General features: G+C 38.9%; 1 protein-coding gene and 1 pseudogene across 1 annotated transcript in view; one reads left to right on the forward strand and one right to left on the reverse strand.

The window, feature by feature from the left end:
* The first annotated feature begins 684 nt into the window (after positions 1–684).
* The window catches only part of COL1A2 (collagen type I alpha 2 chain), a 36,532-nt gene continuing 16,512 nt past the window's right edge, over positions 685–20,704 (forward strand). The window contains exons 1-28 of the mRNA XM_066238608.1: positions 685–1,097; positions 3,685–3,695; positions 4,287–4,301; positions 4,933–4,968; positions 6,117–6,209; positions 7,509–7,556; positions 10,833–10,877; positions 10,964–11,017; positions 11,110–11,163; positions 11,456–11,509; positions 11,912–11,965; positions 12,530–12,583; positions 14,515–14,559; positions 14,860–14,913; positions 15,026–15,070; positions 15,425–15,478; positions 15,971–16,069; positions 16,182–16,226; positions 16,362–16,460; positions 16,878–16,931; positions 17,090–17,197; positions 17,576–17,629; positions 17,729–17,827; positions 18,757–18,810; positions 19,262–19,360; positions 19,742–19,795; positions 20,262–20,315; positions 20,468–20,521. Coding sequence (XP_066094705.1) covers positions 1,028–1,097; positions 3,685–3,695; positions 4,287–4,301; positions 4,933–4,968; positions 6,117–6,209; positions 7,509–7,556; positions 10,833–10,877; positions 10,964–11,017; positions 11,110–11,163; positions 11,456–11,509; positions 11,912–11,965; positions 12,530–12,583; positions 14,515–14,559; positions 14,860–14,913; positions 15,026–15,070; positions 15,425–15,478; positions 15,971–16,069; positions 16,182–16,226; positions 16,362–16,460; positions 16,878–16,931; positions 17,090–17,197; positions 17,576–17,629; positions 17,729–17,827; positions 18,757–18,810; positions 19,262–19,360; positions 19,742–19,795; positions 20,262–20,315; positions 20,468–20,521 — 1,659 coding nt within the window. The 5' untranslated portion in view covers positions 685–1,027. The remainder of the gene's footprint in view (positions 1,098–3,684; positions 3,696–4,286; positions 4,302–4,932; positions 4,969–6,116; positions 6,210–7,508; positions 7,557–10,832; positions 10,878–10,963; positions 11,018–11,109; positions 11,164–11,455; positions 11,510–11,911; positions 11,966–12,529; positions 12,584–14,514; positions 14,560–14,859; positions 14,914–15,025; positions 15,071–15,424; positions 15,479–15,970; positions 16,070–16,181; positions 16,227–16,361; positions 16,461–16,877; positions 16,932–17,089; positions 17,198–17,575; positions 17,630–17,728; positions 17,828–18,756; positions 18,811–19,261; positions 19,361–19,741; positions 19,796–20,261; positions 20,316–20,467; positions 20,522–20,704) is intronic.
* Positions 12,370–12,434, reverse strand: LOC136311291 (U2 spliceosomal RNA; annotated as a pseudogene).

Consider the following 20,704-nt stretch of genomic DNA (forward strand, 5'->3'; position numbering starts at 1 on the left):
AATCCCCAAAACCTCGGTGTTAAATTAGCCTCAGCAGAGGGGCTCCCCGATGGCTCGGTCTCCTCTAATGTGCGAAAGGCATGTGCACGAAGCATATCCCGCCCGGTGCTGGGTGCCACGCCGCCCTTCGTCTGCTCCCCATCCCACCTCCCGACAGTAAGCGGCCTCGGACTCCAGCCCAACCCTCCACACGCAAAACCCCCCTCTCTCCCTCTCCTGGAGCCAGAAGAGAGAGCGTTAAGGCTGGAAAAGTGGGCGCGCACACTCCCAACGCGGGAGAAAAGCTGGGCGGGGGCTGGGGAGGGGCAGGGGGCGGGCTGGAGGGGGGCAGGGGGCGGCCCCAGCTACGCCACGTCGTCGGGTCCTGTTCCCTGCCTCCCCTGCCCCCTTCGCGCCCGCCAGGCCCCTGCCACCCTGCAGGTGGCCCGCAGGGCACAAGGTGAGGCCGGGCTGGACAGCTCCTGCTTTGATATCCCGGCTCCTGTCCCGTCTACAGCAGCCCCGCTGCCCCAAGTCTGCAAACTCGGCCCACATCGGTGTCCGCTGAGCGCTCCGACGTGTCCAAAAGTGTTTCCAAACTTGGAAAGGGCGGGGGAGGGAGGGGGATGGGGAGGGCGGAGGTATGGAGACAGCGAGTCAGAGTTTCCCCTCGAAAGCCTCAAAAGTGTCCACGTCCTCAAAAAGAATGGAACCAATTTAAGAAGCCAGCCCCGTGGCCACGTCCCTTCCCCCCTGCGCTCCCTCCTCCGCGCCCCCGCAGTCTCCTCCCAGCTGTGGCTGCCCGGGCCCCCAGCCCCAGCCTTCCCATTGGTGGAAGCGCTTTTGGAGGCACCCTCGGGCCAGAGAAACTTTGGCCGTATAAATAGGGCAGATCCGGGCTTTATTATTTTAGCACCAAGGCGGCAGGAGGTTTCGGCTAAGTTGGAGGTACTGGCTAAGACTGCATGCCTGCGCCCGCCAGGTGAAACCTCCGCCGGTGACCCAGGGGCTCTGCGACACAAGGAGTCTGCATGTCTAAGTGGTAGACATGCTCAGCTTTGTGGATACGCGGACTTTGTTGCTGCTTGCAGTAACTTCGTGCCTAGCATCATGCCAATGTAAGTGCCTTCAGCTTGTTCGGGACGGGGTCGGGGGTGAGGAGAGGTTAGCCGATTGGGCAAGAAGGAAAATCCAAAGTAAGGCCGAGGTGCAGCTTGGAGGGAAGGCTCTCTGGCATGTGGAGAAACGCTGGCATTGATAAGAAACACATGACTTATATTAGGAATGGAAACAGAAAGTTCCCGACTCCCGAAAGTTAGGGAACTTTTCTCTGAACTCAGTGAGACTGTTGACTTAATCTGGATCCTGGGGTTAGTGACGTTCAAAGGAAGAAGGTCTTTTCCCAGGTTGGGATATTAACAACTGACTTGATGAAGCAAGACCCTAGCAGGCCCCATGACTGCACTGATACCCCACCCTCTAACACTCGAGGCCTGCTTTAGAAAGCCCTCTGATTTAGTAATATAAAACTGATCCCCTAAGCTCTCTTCTCTACTGGGTGTTTTAAGACTTGGTCGGATGATGGTTAAGGTGATGATGATGTCAATGAGGATGACAATGACGACGACGAAGACGAAGACGACGACGACGATGATGATGATGATGATGATGATAATGGGGCGCCCTCTGGAGGGAGGACCATGAAAGTGCTAGGGACCAAGCCTTAAGCTAATGGAAGACACAGGTTCAGACAGAGAGGTTCTTTTCCTTTCTGACAGAAGCCATTTCCAATAAGCTAATCAGTGTATTCTGGGAAATAACATGGATGTTACTTGGAATGGATACATTCTGAAAAGTAAGATTAGTTTCTCAATTCATTATCTGGCCATTAAAATGGTTATATTATTTAACCAAATAGGCTCTGCCTTTTGTTGAGACAGAGAGTTACCTCTTCAACGTGTTTCCAATGGCAAGCAGACAGTTTGGACACAGCTAGTTGGGAAACACCATCACTGATCTGAGACTCAAGAGATGGGTTTTTCCCATGACTTTGCCACGGACTTACCAAGTGACCTTGGTCAAATCAAACTAGACCTTTCTTAAAATGCAAGATAAGACTAGATGAACCCCAAGGCTGCTTTCCAGCTGCCAGTCTTATGACCAGTCTTCCATGTCAAGAAAGACTGAAGAAAAGCAGTACGTTTTTGTCTTGAAACTGGCTGCCTAATTACTAGACAAAGGTACTAACTGGATAGAGCTTGAGGGGTGTCTGGCCACACCCAACAGTCCAAAATGTTAGCTCCACCCACCTGCCATCATGTCTACAATTGCATCATGGCTGATGCATTTGTGTGTGTGTGTGTGTGTGTGTGTGTGTGTGTGTGTGTGTGTTTTCTCCCTTCACCCACCTTTAAGAGTCATGGCATTGAGCAAATTCACATTACCAAGTTCTTTATTTCTTTTTTTTTAATGAGATCTGAGGCTGAGGGGAAAGAGTTGGCTCCTAGAGAAAAGGTGAAAACCAACCTAAGGATATCTGAAAGTACAAAAGGCAACTTGCCTTCTGATCCACAGCAGACCACGGTCTGGAATAAATGTACCAAACACACATTCTTTAAAACAGCTCAGTCTGAGTAATCAAAAGTCAAATTTTCAAAATCATAAGGACTTTTGTTAATCAAGTCCGGGCATAATTATTCTTCCTGCTGATGGGTACAATGAAGTAAACATTATTTTTCTAATTTAAAAGTAATTTTCATGAATTACCCTTAAAGGTCAGTCCTGGATGTAGTCCACCCTCCTGAAGTGTGACTATTGCAATAGCTGTTCTCACTACAAATGACAAACTTCTTGGCCACCTAATTAAAGCAATTTTTAGAGGTGATTCATCTTATTGCCAGCTTGCCCACACTTATATCCTGTGTTAACCTATAATTTTTATACCACAGGAGAGGAATTCAGTCTTAAGGATTTACAGCAATTATGGCAAAGGAGGGAATATTACTTTAGTGTATTTTGCCCATTATTTTTCAAGATTTTTAATCCACAGTTTTTTTTATTTATAGAAGCAATACTTTCTAAGGGAAAAAAGTATGTATTGGTAAAATGAACTTATCTAATTTAAGTGAATTAATTTAAAGCAAAATTTCAGATATCTATATGAATTCATTTTCATAATTAGTATTTGCCAATTAGATATTTTGAAAAGGCCATTAAGAATGATATGAACTCAGTGAAGTACTAAGTAACTTTAATGTTTTATAAAAACCAAAGTCGACTTCAAGTAACATACTTTCCAAATTTTTTTCTTTTTTGTATTTTTATATATCAAAAATTATCTAACCATAAATTATTTTCTTATCAACCTATTGGTCTTACTACCTATGCAATTTACCAGTTTGAGTATTAAATATTAGAAATATCCTTCAAATACATTAATATTTCACAGGTTTGTAAAATAGTAAATAATTAACTATTTAATTGAAAATAGTTACATGTCAATATTGCATGCAAATCAACCTGCTGATCCCTGCCATTCTTTTGACCTGCATAATTTCTAAGTCATTAAAATATCCTTAATAAAAAATACAGTTGATTCTTTAATTAAGTTAATTTTATAGACTAATATATTTATTTAGTAATCACTGCTCTTGATCAATGAAATAATACTAATAATTATTTCCCATTTTTTCCTTTCTTCTACAGCTTTACAAGAGGTAAGGAAAATTATTTTGAGAATTTGTTTTTTTATACTTTGGTTGCCTTGGCCAAAGTAATGTCCTCTTTGGGCAAGGAAGGGGAAGCTACCTTGGTATTGACCAATCTGGATTCCCAAGAAAATCATCAAGAGTTACGTAGTCAAACCTCTCTGGCTCCCTTAGAAAATACCCACCCCAATTTCTAAAATGGGCAGGGCTACTGAATAAGACCAGTCTCATAAGATCACCCATAAGAAATAGAGAGTAAATAACCCAGTGGAAGTTTGGGTTTTAGCATCAGCTACTACAAAGAGAAGATTTCACAGCTAGAGAATTTTGTCATCCCCCTGGAATCATTTGGAAGAGTATTATGAACAAATTCTTAGCTTGTGCATTGAGGCATAATTACAGATAAGTATCTATTTCAGTTCTGTACATGTTTAATTTACTTATAAATTTTAAAGATTATACTTTGAAATGTTAAGATAATAGTAATGCACAATGTATATACTCCATAACTATATTTGTTTACTATGTGAAAATGAGATCCATTTTAAAATACATGTATATGATTTTTCTCATAATAATGTTTTACTTATTTATTTCTAGGCAACTGCAAGAAAGGTAAGAGTCCAATACTTCTCCATAATATCTGAAATGATTCATGATAACTTTCAATTTTACTAAATTTATAGTAGACTATAAAAGAAAAATACTTTATCAAGGTTTACCTTTATAAATATGCATTAGCTAAACCATAAAATAAAGTAGCTTTGATGTTTAAGATAAAGTTTTATCTTTCAAATCATCTCTAATTACACTTATATTATACAAACTGATGATATACATACTAAAGAAATTAAAACTTGTTATTATTCTGGAGATGAAATGACTATTATGTTAATTATAGATGATAGCTGAAAGTATTTTAAAGGACTTTGACTTTATGAATATGGTGTTAACAACAAACAAAGGGTCACTTTATCCACAGACACCATCTTTAAAAAATAGTAGTTATAATACTGGGTCTTAATGACTGGAGACTCTGCCTCCAATCTCCCAGTTTAAAAAAATTACATGTAATTATAATGAAGACAATATACTCTTATCTATTGTATTGTGCAATTTTTATAGCTATTATCTAATAACAGTATTGTTAGATGAGTTACTAACTGATTTTTATCAAAAATGCTTTGCTTGTTCAATGGAAATTGCTTAGACATTTAGAATTGTGCTATTTGTATCTTCCTTGTAGGGCCCAACAGGAGATAGAGGACCACGCGGAGAAAGGGTATGTAACTTTTGAACTATTAAAGGGCTTTGGCCCATAATTGAATAATTACATATTAGAAACTACTGAAGACTGACAGTTTATAAGAATAGTATGTATCCAATAATTGTACCACTTTTTAAGCAGATAATACCTTGCAAAAGAAACAAATGAACATTATTATATATGATCAATATTCTTTTCAGGCCAAGATAATTCTTCAAAAAAGCAAAGCTATTACAGACAGCCATATTCTTTACATGGTCTATCTTTCTTTGTTTTTAGTTGACCTGTCCAACACATACATAATGGATATATATCTACCTACCACCACATAGTTTTTATCTTTTTAATGCATTTGTTTGCTTTTCAAATAAGATAACTTATATAGCCTGAAAATAACAGTGAACTAGCAATCAACCTGTCATAAATGTACAAATTAGGCTTACATTCTATTTATGGTATGCTGAGATCTCCCTGCTATGCTTATTTGGTATATATGATTTTGCATTAGATAATGTTTTGCCAGTGTATAAATACCTTTATCTTATATCAATCAGGAAATGAAGACTTAAATGTATTCCTGTCAAACAATCTATCAGAGATACCATCATGCCAGTAAATTACTTTAATAACATAAACAGTGTTAATAGTAGGAAATCTTCAGGATTTTTCTAACCTGTAATAAAATAATTTTATTAATTATCATATTAATTAATCTATCATTTACACATAACATACCAAAACAATTGAATAAGTTCATTACAGTCAGAAACTGGAAATCAATATACATGGCTCATCACTGTGCATTGTTACTCATATGAAGTTTATAGGACCATAAATTTTAGCTATAATTTCTATCTTTATTTGAATACTGGAGCTCCGTTATTAATTAACAGTCAATGACTGAGTTATTTCTCTTCATGGCAGAACTACCCTATCTTGTGTCTTCTTCATATATCAGTTACTAAACCTCCTTCTAAAATAAACTCATGTCATAAGTCAATTTCAATCAGTGACAAATATGGCATATTAAATTTCTACACCACTTGCACATTGAAAGGTCTGAACAACTGATATTACCACGTGTATTCTTATGTATCATATTTCATGTATACATTCCTATGGCATCTGCCTAATTCTAAGCTAATTTACTTTTTACATAACAGGGTCCACCAGGTCCACCAGGCAAAGATGGTGATGATGGTATCCCAGGCCCTCCTGGTCCACCTGGTCCTCCTGGCCCCCCTGGCCTTGGTGGGGTAAGGTTTCAAGTATTACTAACTTTTAGTTAACTTCAGTTTTTTGTACCTCTGTTGGAAGAAGGCTCATTGTGTAATTTATTTTTAGCAGTTAAGTTTGCTGTGTGGATATTAGTAAATTTTATTTCATTTCTTTGGTTTCTCCATTCAAGAGTCTGCTTTGCCCATTCTCTTATGAGCTTTTGCCAATTACAGGACCGGTCTTTGTGTTTACTGAAGGTAGTTGCAGCTCTCACCACCATTATTTAATTTGAGAATTTAATATCTTTTATCAGTAGGGCACAAATAAGAGGTGTTGCATTATTAAAGAGTTGATTAGATTGAATTATAACTGAAATCCTTGCTCTTAAGCAATTTCGCAAACATCCTACTCTTTTTTATTCTCCTTGGCTTGAAGCCTGCTGAACCAACATTCAAGTAGTTTTAGGTTTAATTTGCTTGAAACTAATTTGAGAAAAGTACATTTCCCTTTTTCATTAATATCTTCTTTTAGCTTTATGTCTTTAACAATGGTATGAGTGCCAAATGGCCTCGCTGCAGGAAGGAAAACATATTTGCTTAATTGGTTAGTACTATGAATCAGAAGCCTGATTCCAATACCCAACTGTATGCCTGAAAATGAGACCTTTCTCCCCCAAAGATCTTATTATGATTGCTTATCTGCTGAGTGCATTAAAAAGTACCTTCTTTAATAGATCTACCACTATAAGAGAGATCTTTGAACAGGAAAGTTATTACTGTGAATTATTTTTTAAAAGTTTAATCTTCTGAGGGTCATTTTAATTTAATTTTCCTCTCAACTTGAAAACTCCTTATATCTTTTCTTTGAAACTCCAGCAAGAAAAAGGTGTCTTAGTCATTCTGTGTCATTCTGGAGGAGTGGGGCAACAGGTGGATATGCAGAGTTGGTCTCTGCTTCATTTGTCAGGGGCCTTTGTGACGTTTACAGTTCAGAAAGTCCCCCTTTCTCAGTGTACAGTTGAGGGAGGGTGGTGGAAAGAGAGGAGTAACGGGACAGGAAAGAGCTTGAAAAATAAAGTAGGGAAGCCCTCCACACACACACACTTCAAACTAAGTGTGGACTAAAATTTAAACTTGTATTTTCTTCAGTTTTTTAAGGGTTAGCTTAATATGGAATTATAAACTAATAATTATATCAAAAATATTGCTTCCTTTTAAACAATAACAGAACAAATCTTTACAAATAGAATAAAATAATGAAATACATGGCTGGCAATTATAATATATATATATATATATATGCTTATGTTTAATAAATATATATATTTTTCCTTCTAGAACTTTGCTGCCCAGTTTGATGGAAAGGGAGGTGGCCCTGGACCAATGGTATGCTTATCTCTTTTTATCTTAGCAGAAAGTTGCTGAATAGAGAATTTCTTTGATGTTAAATTTCACATTACCATTTATTTAACTATTTTGGTTAGCACTCACTACTTAGATCAGATAAAAGTAGCAACGTTTTTTGTATTTAAATCTATAAAAATTTAAGCTTAGTTTAAGGGGGTTCAATGTTCTTTACAAACATGCTTCCTTAGAATAGTCCAGATATTTATAACCAAGAAGTAATCTCTGGACATAGCAATCATAACTTAGGTAAATCGATTTAATTCAAAAGAGTGATCACTCTGATTACTTTTTGTTTTAACATCCTTTAACATTGCTTAAAATTTTAAGCAATCCTTAGAGACCCAGAAATATTAAGTCTTATTAATTTGTTGGAAAGGATCAAAGTCTAGTGTAGACCATTCCTTTTATAACTAGAGAGTTTGAGCTCTTTCCCAAGGTCATGCAGGTGGTTAATGACAGGCTAGAATTAACTTCTAAGTGAGATGTCTAATATTGGATGGCATCATGTATCTAGTACTTGAATAAAATATTAATTTATTCAAAAAATATTTATCAGGTGCCTGTGATGAACCCCAAACTATATTATGCATTGGGGATATAACAGTGAATATAATGGATTCTCACCCTCCCTAAAAAAAGTTGAAAATGTAGAAAATATTTCTTTTTTTTTTCTTTTTGATAAAAATTTATTTTTAGTCTATTAATTACAAATCAATATAGGAGAGAATGTGAGTAAAATTTAGCACTTACATCACTCAACACAAATGTTCAAATATCCTACAATTTGAGTAGCATTTAGAAAATGCTATATGATTTTGACAATGATATTCTATCTTTAACACATGAACTTTTCAACAAGCATTAGTGAGAGATGTTAAGAAAAAAATTGATATGGGCAGGCAAAATATATATACAATAGAGGGACAATACGTTGGAAGTAAAAACATTAAGTTGATTAAACACCACAGTTTAATACACACATACAATTTAGTGATTTTAATGAATTGTTTTCAAGCAAAGGTATTTATCTGCCCAAAGTTAACATGGTTTTTGAAAAATAATTCTTACCTGGGCAATGTATTCAGTACTCTATCGTCAAAAGAAGATGTTTTGCTGGAGTTAATGATCCTCAATAAACTAATACAGTATAAGGGCAAGATAATATTTTCTGTAAATTAAAACTCTCACTTGAAAGTAATGTGCCTTTAATTGATGATTTGCAATTTCCTGACTTTTCTTGGTAATTTAAAACATTTGTATAAGAAATGAAGAATTAGAGATTTTCTTTTGGCTTTGTTTATATTGGATATTTGAAATTCGCCATCTAAGCTAATGCTGGACATTAGTCAGCTTTAAAGCAGTACCTCTATTTCAAGAAGAAGCCAAAGGGATAAAAATAAAGCACTAATAAAAAAAGCCTACATAAGCCCAGAAAATGAATATGGATTTCAGATTCCCCTGACTTTGGAACACATCTCTGGGGGGGCATAAGGCAGAGTGTTTTACTTTTAAATATCAATAAAATATCATTTAAGCTCGTACATCCACCCACATTCACAGACATATGTAATCAACAGATATGTTTCACAAATAGGAAATATAGGCAGCAATAAAGTATTAAAATAATTTTCCTTGTTAGAAAATCAATAACTGTAAAACCCCACAGGGTTCTTCTCTGAATTAATGAGTAATCTTTGTCTCACAGCCTTCACAAAATAAACTACTTCTTATGTAAATGAAATTGTTGCAAATACATGGAAAAATGAATAAATATAATTAAAAATTTATGCCTCATAGAAAATTATTTTGTAATTTATACCCAAAAAATTATTTGGATTGAAAAGTGACAGTTTCTTTCATGTCAAAACCCAGTAAATAATTCTTATCATTAAGATGATGTGCTCTTTAATAAAATTCATATTATTTTACTGTAGGCATTGATATAGGGGGACAGACTTGACCGCAAAGTCTCCATGTGTTACGAACAAATTATCTGAGACTTGTCTGTGTGATCGTTTCAGTATTAGAGGAACGGGCCCCCACCGAAGAACTTGCACAGGCCCTGATCTCTGCAAGGGGGAATCAAGAATGGATAGTTAGCTTGCAAACTAGTAACACTCTGTTTTACTCTACTTACGTGCTACAGAGTTCAAGAACAAAAGGGAGAACCATCGGCTGCCATTTGGGCCCTATTTCCAATCATTATATTATACAATAGGTTCTTCCAGGAAGATGTTTCAATAATAATTTGCTTTCCTTTTACTCCTCATTACATCCACTTTTGTCTGACATTTCCATCGGTCACCAACAGCCCTTCAAAGAGCTATAAGGTTGTAACAAACTTCCCTCTAATCATCACGAAGGATTTTTTAATACTTTTTAATTTATGCCCCAGTGGCAATAAAAATACCAACTTCTTAGCTAAGGATGATATGGGGAGATGACTTCTGATGAAGGAAATCCAAATGGAAAGGTCTCGTCAGCTGCATAGAAGGCAGTTGTGTGTTCTGTACTGTGAAGAGACGGATTCGCTTCATTGTATTCGAAAAATCTCAGTATGCCCACTGTGCACAGCTTTAAGTGTGACCCTGTGGTCACCCCATCCAATTTGCATTAAGTTCTACTAATTTGGGTTAGTAGAAAAGGAAAGGCAAAGGCAGAGTAATAGTTGAGGAAACTTGGGTCCTTAAATGTTTCCTGGCCCTGGCCGGATGGCTCAGCGGTAGAGCGTCAGCCTGGCGTGCAGGGGACCTGGGTTCAATTCCCAGCCGGGGCACACAGAAGAGGCGCCCATTTGCTTCTCCACCCACCCCCCTCCTTCCTCTCTGTCTCTCTCTTCCCCTCCTGCAGCCAAGGCTCCATTGGAGCAAAGATGGCCCGGGCGCTGGGGATGGCTCCTTGGCCTCTGCCCCAGGCGCTAGAGTGGCTCTGGTCGCAACATGGCGACGCCCAGGATGGGCAGAGCATCGCCCCCTGGTGGGCAGAGCGTCGCCCCTGGTGGGCGTGCCAGGTGGATCCCGGTCGGGCGCATGTGGGAGTCTGTCTGACTGTCTCTCCCCGTTTCCAGCTTCAGAAAAATACAAAAAAAAAAAAATGTTTCCTTTGGGAAGGACAAAAACTAAGAAATAAAGCCAGGACAGTTCTGTGCAGCTGAGCATCACTACAATGTCTATGGCACTGCTAAGCTGGTTCTCTCTAACCCTAACCAAGTCCATGACAACTTCTCACAGCTAACTATATCTGTCCTGTTTATAGGGTCTGATGGGACCCAGAGGCCCTCCTGGTGCACCTGGAGCCCCTGTAAGTATCAAAAGCTTGTAATGACTCTTATGTAAAAAGACAGAATCAAATAAAGGCTTGGGGTGTGACATATTGTTTTCTCTTAGGGCCCTCAAGGTTTCCAAGGACCTGCTGGTGAGCCTGGTGAACCTGGTCAAACTGTGAGTACATTTTCCCCCTTTGTGATAAATTTTTTTTTTCAAGAAATGTGTTAATATATCCTTAACTAAATTATGGGTCTCTCCTTCTCTAGGGTCCTGCAGGTGGTCGTGGTCCAACTGGCCCTCCCGGAAAGGCTGGTGAGGATGTAAGTATTGACTCTTAAACACTCGCACATCAGAGGGAATTTCTAGTTCAAATGAAGTATTCTGCCAAGAGCCGAATATGGCTGACATAACTGTCCCCATATGGAAAACAGTACTTTTGTGAAATATTAATTAATTGGATTGTATTTAAGAAAATATAATTATTAATTAAATATATATTTGGACCCATACTTTTATGTGATGCCATTTTCCCTTATTATAAAAACCAAGATGGCTGTTTTTATCTGACGGTTTACCAAGGAGGGTTAACCTTATGGTGTTTGCGTGTTTTAGGGTCACCCTGGAAAACCTGGACGGCCTGGCGAAAGAGGAGTTGTTGGACCACAGGTAAGGCATTTTACAACAGCACATAGTCCATCTCACATACAAGATAGTTGCTAAAACAGAACTCAGTCTAAATAACAACACAGATGTCTGCATACTTATAACACTTATTAAAGGCATCTGACAAATAACAATGCCTAGTAAAGAATGTGTACAGTTTTTACTAATGTAGATCATGTGGTAGGAAACATACCATAAACAACTAAATGATATTTGCTACAAACACCACAGTATTAGCTACTCAAATAGAGCAAGTTAATTTAGTGCTCTGTGCTTAAAAATGTATGTCTTTTATTTGTAGCTTGAATTTTGGTAAGAAGAACTAGTTTTGGAGGGAAGAAATTGTCTTTTTATTTGGAACAAAAATGTTATTTATCTTCTTCTGTGTGTGTGTGTGTTTTTAAGGGTGCTCGTGGTTTCCCTGGAACTCCTGGACTTCCTGGCTTCAAGGGCATTAGGGTGAGTACATTATTTTCCCCATGGGAGGTAATGTTGAATATTTTTAGGGAAAACCTCAACTCTGTTTAACTCCTGGATGACACATATTTGCATCCAAAGCCCTGGAGTTTGCTAGAATAAAGAGAGAGTCAAAGAGTTAAGGATCACTAGAAAGTAGGGTAGTGTGTAGTTCCCCCCCCCCTTCTGTTTATAGCTTCCAAGAAACAAGGATCCCTACAGAGAAAATTGCATAAAATGGCTTAAGAGGTATTTAGAACCATCTGAAGATAGTAAAATTATTAAAGATGGAAAGGACAAAAGAGAGCATCTGTTCCCATGTCCTTCCCTTTCCGAAGCAGGGAGCTCTGCTATGGCAATAGAGGAGGTTTGATGGGGACCTGGAGCCCTGGGACTGCATTCTGCCGAAGTGGTCACAAGATTCACCATGGAGATACTACACTTGATCTTAGCCAAAAGGCCGAGAAGCAATCACACCATGGAGATAGTAACTGCAAAGAGAAGATACTTGATTTGATCAAGCACTATAATGGAACAGAATTTTAATAGTAAGGATTTGTCTTTCAGGGACACAATGGTCTGGATGGATTAAAGGGACAGCCCGGTGCTCCAGGTATTAAGGTAAATACTAAGTCAGAAATGTTGTTTTAAAACAATGGATTGTGGCCCTGACCCATTTGCTCAGTGGTAGAGAGTCGACCTGGTATGTAGATGTCCCAGGTTCGATTCCCGGTCAGGGCACATAGGAGAAGTGACCATCTACTTCTCCACCCCTCTCCCTTCTGTCTCTCTCCCCCACTCTCTTCCTATCTTGCAGCCATGGCTCGATTGGCTTGAGCGAGTTGACCCCGGGTGCTAAGAATGCCGTGGCCTTCACCTCAGGCACTAAAATTGGCTCCAGTTGCAATGGAGCAACAGTCCCAGATGGGCAGAGCATTGTCCCCTAGTGGGCTTGCCAGGTGGATCCCTGTCAGGATGCATGCGGGAGTCTGTTTCTCTGCTTCCTCTCCTCTCACTAAAATAAAAAAATTAAAATAAAATAAAAAGAAATAAAGCAATGGATTGTAACTTCCCATCACCACCAGAAAGTGTCTTTTAACTGAAGGCTACTAACAGTTTAAACAGTATCTTATTCCTTCTTTTATACTTCAAATCCTTCAATGGTAGGGACTAAGGGATTCTGTGACAAAAGGCCAAACATTAATAATATTTAGTTAATTCACTATTGATTACATAATTGAGATAAAAGTATCAATAATTTCTCTCTCCATTTTCTTTCCTCCTATAGTTTTAGTCGATCTCTGCAGCCAAAATAAAAGTAAATAAACATACAGGCAGATATTAGGACACTATACGCTATTTTAAACTGTAAATTCTCCTTTGCCGTACACTAATTAGATAGGTACATTCATGTCACAATATACTTTTCAACCGCTTTCCTGTGATTTATCTCTGCACACTCAAAAATTTTTTAATTAGGTAATTAAAGTCTCAGAAGTGTGTTATCTCTTGGCCTGGCTCTTCTCTGACAGCGTTTTCAACTATAAAATGTTCTCTTTCCTATTAAGGAGATAATGGGATATTAAAGTGAATACCAACGTAATTACAAATTAATGAGTAACGAATACTAGCGGGACCAGAAATGAACATGAATATGGAGAATCTGTTCTAACTTTCCAGCTGCCACACAAATGGATAAGGTCAAACTCATTCTCTCTGGAGCCTAATATAATAGTGCAGACTACTAATCACAGCATCATAAAACGTTAGAGCGAGCGAGGAGCTCTGGGGACTTCCTTATTTTGCAGATGAGAGAAACTGAGGCTTAAAGGGAATGAGTGACTTGCTTGAAATCACATCCAGTGGTTAGAAGCCCATAGGCTAGACCTCCTGACTCCCACACTCGTGCCTGTTCCTACAGAATACACATCACACAGAATCCTAGAAATGAAGCGTCCTTACCTGACTGCTCAAACCCTGTTTCTTCTGTATCTAAGTCAGATTATCGTGAAGGAAAGTTCTTTCTACATGTGCCATGGTATTAAATTAAACCACTACCATCACCACCATGGTTTTAGATTGGAAATAAAAAAGATAGGTCCAAAAAATATATTATGAAGTTCAAGTTTTCATTGTACATATTACAAAAATAAAAATATTGAGTGTTAAAATAACTTGAAAGAGGGTAAATATGGTAACATTGAGAACAAATTTATCTTCTACCATCTTTTTATGATATCGTTCTTAATATATAAGTCTAGTCTGAACGATATCCAAAAATCTAAAGGAAAAATTGAGGAGGGAGTAACACTCAACCACATCTCCCTGGTACTGTCATATCTGGTATTATCCAAATAAAAACCCATATTTTAAAAAAAAAATTTAATTTATGTTTGTCATGATTAAAAAACAATCTAAATGCGTAAGAAGTGTTACAAAATATATGAATAGTTTAAATGGAGTAAAATAGTTCAATAGAGTAAAAATTACTCAATTAGAAAAAAATGGACATATATATATAATGAACAAAAGCTCAATTGTTTTTCATGTAGGGCGAGCCTGGTGCTGCTGGTGAAAATGGAACTCCAGGTCAAACAGTAAGTAGTAATTACTTTATTGTGAACCTAAATATGTACGCTTTTTGCAAGCTGGAACTTCTTCAACCCTTTTGCTAATTAGTATTTCCCTCAGCATTGTATTCTGTGATGTTCTCTAATAGCTTCAATAGGCTTCTGCATACTCAATTGAAATCTATTACCTTTTAGTTGGAATTAGAATAAGACCTATTTATTTCCGGTGGATTTTTGCACATGTTGGAAATTGGACAAAACAAATGATGCCTGTGAGTTCTTTTTAATTAGCATTCTGGATTTCACTGAAAAGACTTTTGCTTTTAGGGAGCCCGTGGGCTGCCTGGTGAGCGAGGACGAGTCGGTGCCCCTGGCCCAGCTGTGAGTGCTTCTGGTTTTTGTTTTTTGTTTTTCATTTTCATCCTTTTAAAAGATCTTCTGATAACTGCTATTTAACTTTCCACTTGACTTTGTCTCTTTATTTTCTTCGTAGGGTGCCCGTGGAAGTGATGGAAGTGTGGGTCCTGTGGGTCCTGCTGTAAGTCTTGACACTGAAGAGTGTGTGATGGGAGCTATCTTCTTCATTAATTTCCTATGAAATACAGCATTTTAGATGTCTTACCAGGTGTTCAATGGGCTCTTTGGAAGGTTCTCATTATACATACTCTCCCTGGGGCTTTTGAATGATAAGATAAAGTAAAATCTACTTTACCTTGGATACCTTGCATATCTTCTCTTTGCTATGATACTAATGACAACAGATTAGCTTTCAGTTTCTTCTTTGTCGATATTAAATAAGATCAAGCCCCTCTAAGCTCCTCAATATTCCGTTGTTGTTGTATTGCTCATTTACTGGGAGGAAATTTCTTACCAGCTTCTACTTTGACTTCAGGGTCCCATTGGGTCTGCTGGCCCTCCAGGATTCCCCGGTGCCCCTGGCCCCAAGGTAAGAACTGGGTGACTACTGTCATACTTTGATAAATTCTTATTGTGATGAGAGAGAGAGAGACTTTGTTTGAGGAGAGATAATTACAGAACAGGTACCTTAATGGGTTCAGAATGACCAGTTTTTTTTCATTCCAACTTTGAAATATATCATCTCTCTACACTTGACCACTATGAATGTAGGCACACATGGCAACATCAAAATTGATTCTATGGGGCTCCTCTGGAATATATTCCCAAACTAGCCAGGATTGACTGGCTAAGAACCACAGCATCTACCAGAGGGAGACAGAAGTAGGTAGGTGAAGGGAGAAATGGTAGCAAGGATGGCAGAACCAGGCCAGGGAAATAAGAACCCCAAACCAAATCTCATGGTACCAGACCAGATAAGAAAAATAATTCTGAGGAAATTTTATAAAATAATTTGCAAAAAAAAATGGAGATATGCTGTTTCATTACTTTCTGGCTAATATCCATGTCTTCCTTCATTTAGGGTGAACTTGGAGCTGTTGGTAACCCTGGTCCTTCTGGCCCCGCGGGTCCCCGTGGTGAAGTGGGTCTTCCAGGTCTCTCTGGCCCTGTTGGACCTCCTGTAAGTGGCCACTGCCATTAACCTCATTGAATGGAAGGAAAAGAACAAGAGTGAAGGTGGAGATCAAAGAAGAATACTAACTGATATCTTTCTCCCTTCCTTTTCCCTGTAGGGAAACCCTGGAGCCAATGGCCTTACGGGTGCTAAGGGTGCTGCTGTGAGTATACAGTGGGAATAAAGGGGGGAGGTAGAAGGGCTAAAACTTGTTGCTATGGTTCTAAAGGCATTTTAATGAGTGCTGCCTCTCCCGTCGACGGCCTCCTGATTGACCACTCTGTGTTTTCCTTCACAGGGCCTGCCCGGTGTTGCTGGAGCTCCTGGCCTCCCTGGACCCCGTGGGATTCCTGGCCCTCCTGGTGCTGTCGGTGCTACTGGTGCTAGAGGACTTGTTGTAAGTGGTCAGGGCTGCGGCTCCCACGAACCAGAACTACCACCTCTACCATCATTTCATCACCACCTAGACTTCCTCTTGTAGTTTCTTATGATTCTTTTTCCTTTCTTAGCATCTTTACACTGTATGTCTTCTATACGTGCATGTACATATATGTACAGTCTCTCCCTCCCTCACACAAACATGTACTGACACACCCCTCCTGCTATCCCAGATTATTACCCAAAGGTCAGTGAGGCACAGTGCTCTACTGTCCATGTTGTCCTTTTGACTAAGACTATTTCCCTGTAAGCCATTTAAATATGAACTGGACACATTCCTTAGAGAACTTGAGTTACCTTTACCTTGATTCATAAACATTCCAAGCTATCTGTCCATAAGAGAGTTGTGACAAATCTCTTTTGTATTTAATCCTAGGGGGAGCCTGGTCCAGCTGGTTCCAAAGGAGAGAGCGGTAACAAGGGTGAGCCTGTAAGTAGTTCTAGAATCACAATTTTATGAAGTTATTACTTTTTTAATCCAAAAAGTAATACTTTAATTTTTTTACAAAATTATCACTTTTTTTCTACCTGGATATAACAAAAGTTACTTTTTTTATTCTGCCTTCTTTTGTTTTTTTCATTAATCAGGGCTCTGCTGGAGCCCAGGGTCCTCCTGGTCCCAGTGGTGAAGAAGGAAAGAGAGGTTCCAACGGTGAAGCTGGCCCCGCTGGGCCCCCAGGACCTGCTGGACTGAGAGTAGGTTCAAATGCTCTTGACACCCAGACACACCAGACATAGATGATGACACGCTTTTGTTGGGAATGAGTCAGGATTATTGAATGCATTTTCTAGACAAAGAAGGCATCTGCTTTTCATCTGGTTTATTAAATCAGTGACTCTCCTTTTGGAATGTTATAAAATTAGTCTGGAAACAATGTTGACCTACTTGTGCAAAATGCTTCCTCTACACATTCCTTTGTGGTATTGTGTGAAGGTTTTTAACTTGGTTTGTGTTCATATCTCCCCATTGAGGAAATCAAGATTTCTTGCATCATGCCATGTTTCAATAAACTCTGCCCTCTCTGATTCAGGGATTGTCTACAATTCTCTTCTGTTTCATGTACTTTCTTACAGGGAAATCCTGGCTCTCGTGGTCTTCCTGGAGCCGATGGCAGAGCTGGTGTCATGGTAGGTTGTCTGTGATCCATTTCCTGGGAAGAAATTGACGTTCTAGTGGTGGGTGTGTCATTCACTTTAGCCCTGCCCCTCCCTCCCTTGTTTAAATAGGGCCCTGCTGGTAGTCGTGGTGCAACTGGTCCTGCTGGTGTTCGAGGTCCCAATGGAGACGCTGGTCGCCCTGGAGAGCCCGGCCTCATGGGACCCCGAGTAAGTTTCAGATTGATTCTGAGCAAGTCACACATAACATTGTTTCTTTTTTAAAAGAGATGAATAATATTTGAAACCAATAATAAAAAAATTAAAAGTTAATATGTTAGTAGGCTTGCTGATGGTTGCTTTTTAAATTTATCTTCATCAAAGATTAGTACTAGTAGATAGTTTTATGAATTTGGTTAGTTCATCAGTTTCCTATTTATTATGTAGTACAATGGCTATGAAGTTTGGGGAAAAATAGATGTATTTTAATATATCCAAATTAGGTTGGTTCTCCTATCAGCATGAATCCTTTATCTCAATTTGTGAGTTTTATATAAGGTGTTCATGAAATGTATTAAGACTATACATTATCAGTTTATTAGATTTAGAGTGAAATCATTTTTCTAGCAATCACAAAGTGCTATAATGTATTCAGCATCACACTTGCTATGGAGAAATGACCTTTAGATCCTTAGACACTCTAATCCATAGAAATAGACTAATTTTTTTCCTCCATTATCTCTTATGGATGAATATCAACTATAATTGTACCATAAACAAGTAATAAAGACACCAACTATAGCAATAAAAAAAATCCACTTTAAAAATTGCTTACTAAAAGTATTCATTTTCCTATTATGAGTAAATAACATATTTTGCTCCTATAGCATGTTGCTTAAGTTTCTTGAGATATCTACAAACAGATCATTTGTATTAAAATTCAATAAAAGGGAAGGCACAAATAGAATAGAAAGAAAAGGATTTTAGGGTTCTTTTCATATTTCCCAGCTAGTGACTAATACTCCTAATTATTTATCCTAGGCAACAAACAAGAAGTGGGGGAAAGTGCTTTTGTAAGATTTCAATTAATTGGAGCCTCATGCACATACTAATTGGAGTATACGCATGAAGGTGCCAATGCATCCTCATTTGCTTTATAGGGTTTTCCTGGTTCCCCTGGAAGTGTTGGCCCAGCTGGTAAAGAAGGTCCTGTGGTAAGTATTGCTCATTTTCCATTATATTTTCAAGGACACTTAGTGCACTCTGATCAAGTCTATTCTGTTGCTTATTTATACATGAACATGTTGAAAATAAATATCAGCCACATATATCATCTGGGAATGCGAAGTAATAGATTGTAATTACGGAGTCCAAACAAATGCAGGACTGAAAGGAGAACAGGGAAAAGATAAACAGGGCAGGGAAAATTGAAGAGGGTGACAAGGATATGGGAAAGAGGGAGAGGGGGAATTGTGTACATCTGAAATTGACTGGCTATGTGTGTATCGACATCCTATTTAGAAAGGGAAAACGGATTCATAATTCATCGATGCTTTACACAGGAAGCTCTGCATTCGGAACGATCGCTTCATTCTGTGGCAGTGTCACACGCTTGTCGTGAGACCTGCTGATGCTGAGCAAAGTTTAACTGAACTCTGGTTTCAGGGTCTCCCTGGTATCGACGGCAGGCCTGGACCGATCGGCCCCGCTGGAGCCAGAGGAGAGCCCGGCAACATCGGATTCCCTGGACCCAAAGGCCCCAGTGTAAGAACCATCACAACCTCGTCTCCCTTGGTGCTTTTTTTTTTTCTGCCACATTTTACCAAAACTCTAGTGTTTCTCTCTAACCTCAACTCACTCCACCTCAAGGGGGTTTCTTTCAACACGGTAAAATTACAAGACACATTAAAATTCGGACTCCAGTGTATCATGGTGCGCCTGCTGAAAGCCATCTTCCAAGTCATGCATCAGCAAACACAGGGGTAGCTTGTTGTATATGGCGCTGCAGGACAATGGCTCCTACCTCAGATAACAGAATTCAAGGATAGAAATTGTAAAAAACAAGGAGGGGGGCAGGAAATTAACATTTCAAAATTATCGTGGTTAATTTAACATAAATGTGTAATTTTTTAATGTTTATTATAGGGTGAACCTGGCAAAAGTGGTGAAAAAGGTCATGCTGGGCTAGCTGGTGCTCGGGTAGGTACTAACTTCTCTGCAGATCTATCCACGTAGTAGTCACTTGGGAAACACTTCCTGTGAGGCCACCTGATACCATTCCGTCACTTTTCTTCCAAGATGACATTCCCTAGGGCTCATTAAAAAATGTTTGTGTGTTTGTTTGTTTTAAAAAGAAAACCACACTTAAAAGGAAGCAAGCTATAACAAAACAGAATACATATTAAGTCAGATATGTTTATAGATGCATTTGGATTTTATTTCATTCATTCTTTGGCCTTTGTTAATTGCCCTTCACCAGTGTACTTCCAGTGAACCATATCAAAAGTTAGTAGTTGATTTTGGGGCCTTGGCAGGAGACCCACAATGAGTTTAATTCATGCTAAAATGACAAGCTTTATTTCGAGCAAGCAATGCATGAGGCTTTGAGGCATCTTAAACCGCCTGACCCACAGGTAATGCTGAGCCTTTCTGTTAAACATTCTAGGGTGCTCCAGGTCCAGATGGAAACAATGGTGCTCAGGGACCTCCTGGATTACAGGTGAGTACTTCTCCCACTCTTTCTTTTTGCTGCCTTAAAATACATCTAGTCCCACAAAATGACCATCTCCTTTCTCCACTCCAAAAGTGCTGTTGCTACATAGTCATGGTGGCATATACCATTATTTATGCCGTCTTTCCTATCACTTTCAGGGTGTCCAAGGTGGAAAAGGTGAACAGGGTCCCGCTGGTCCTCCAGGCTTCCAGGTAAGTTATCTAAAACATACAGAGTACTGCCTTTGGCTAGACAATCCAACTCTGGGTCACCATACCACTCATCACCACCACAGAGAACACGATTTCAGAACTAAAGCAAAGAAAACGTATTTTTTCAAGGCAAATTTTTGAGACATGTTCTAATAACACACAATAGTTAGTGGCCACGTTAAT

Source organism: Saccopteryx bilineata, chromosome 7, assembly GCF_036850765.1.
Source record: "Saccopteryx bilineata isolate mSacBil1 chromosome 7, mSacBil1_pri_phased_curated, whole genome shotgun sequence".
NCBI lineage: Eukaryota > Metazoa > Chordata > Mammalia > Chiroptera > Emballonuridae > Saccopteryx > Saccopteryx bilineata.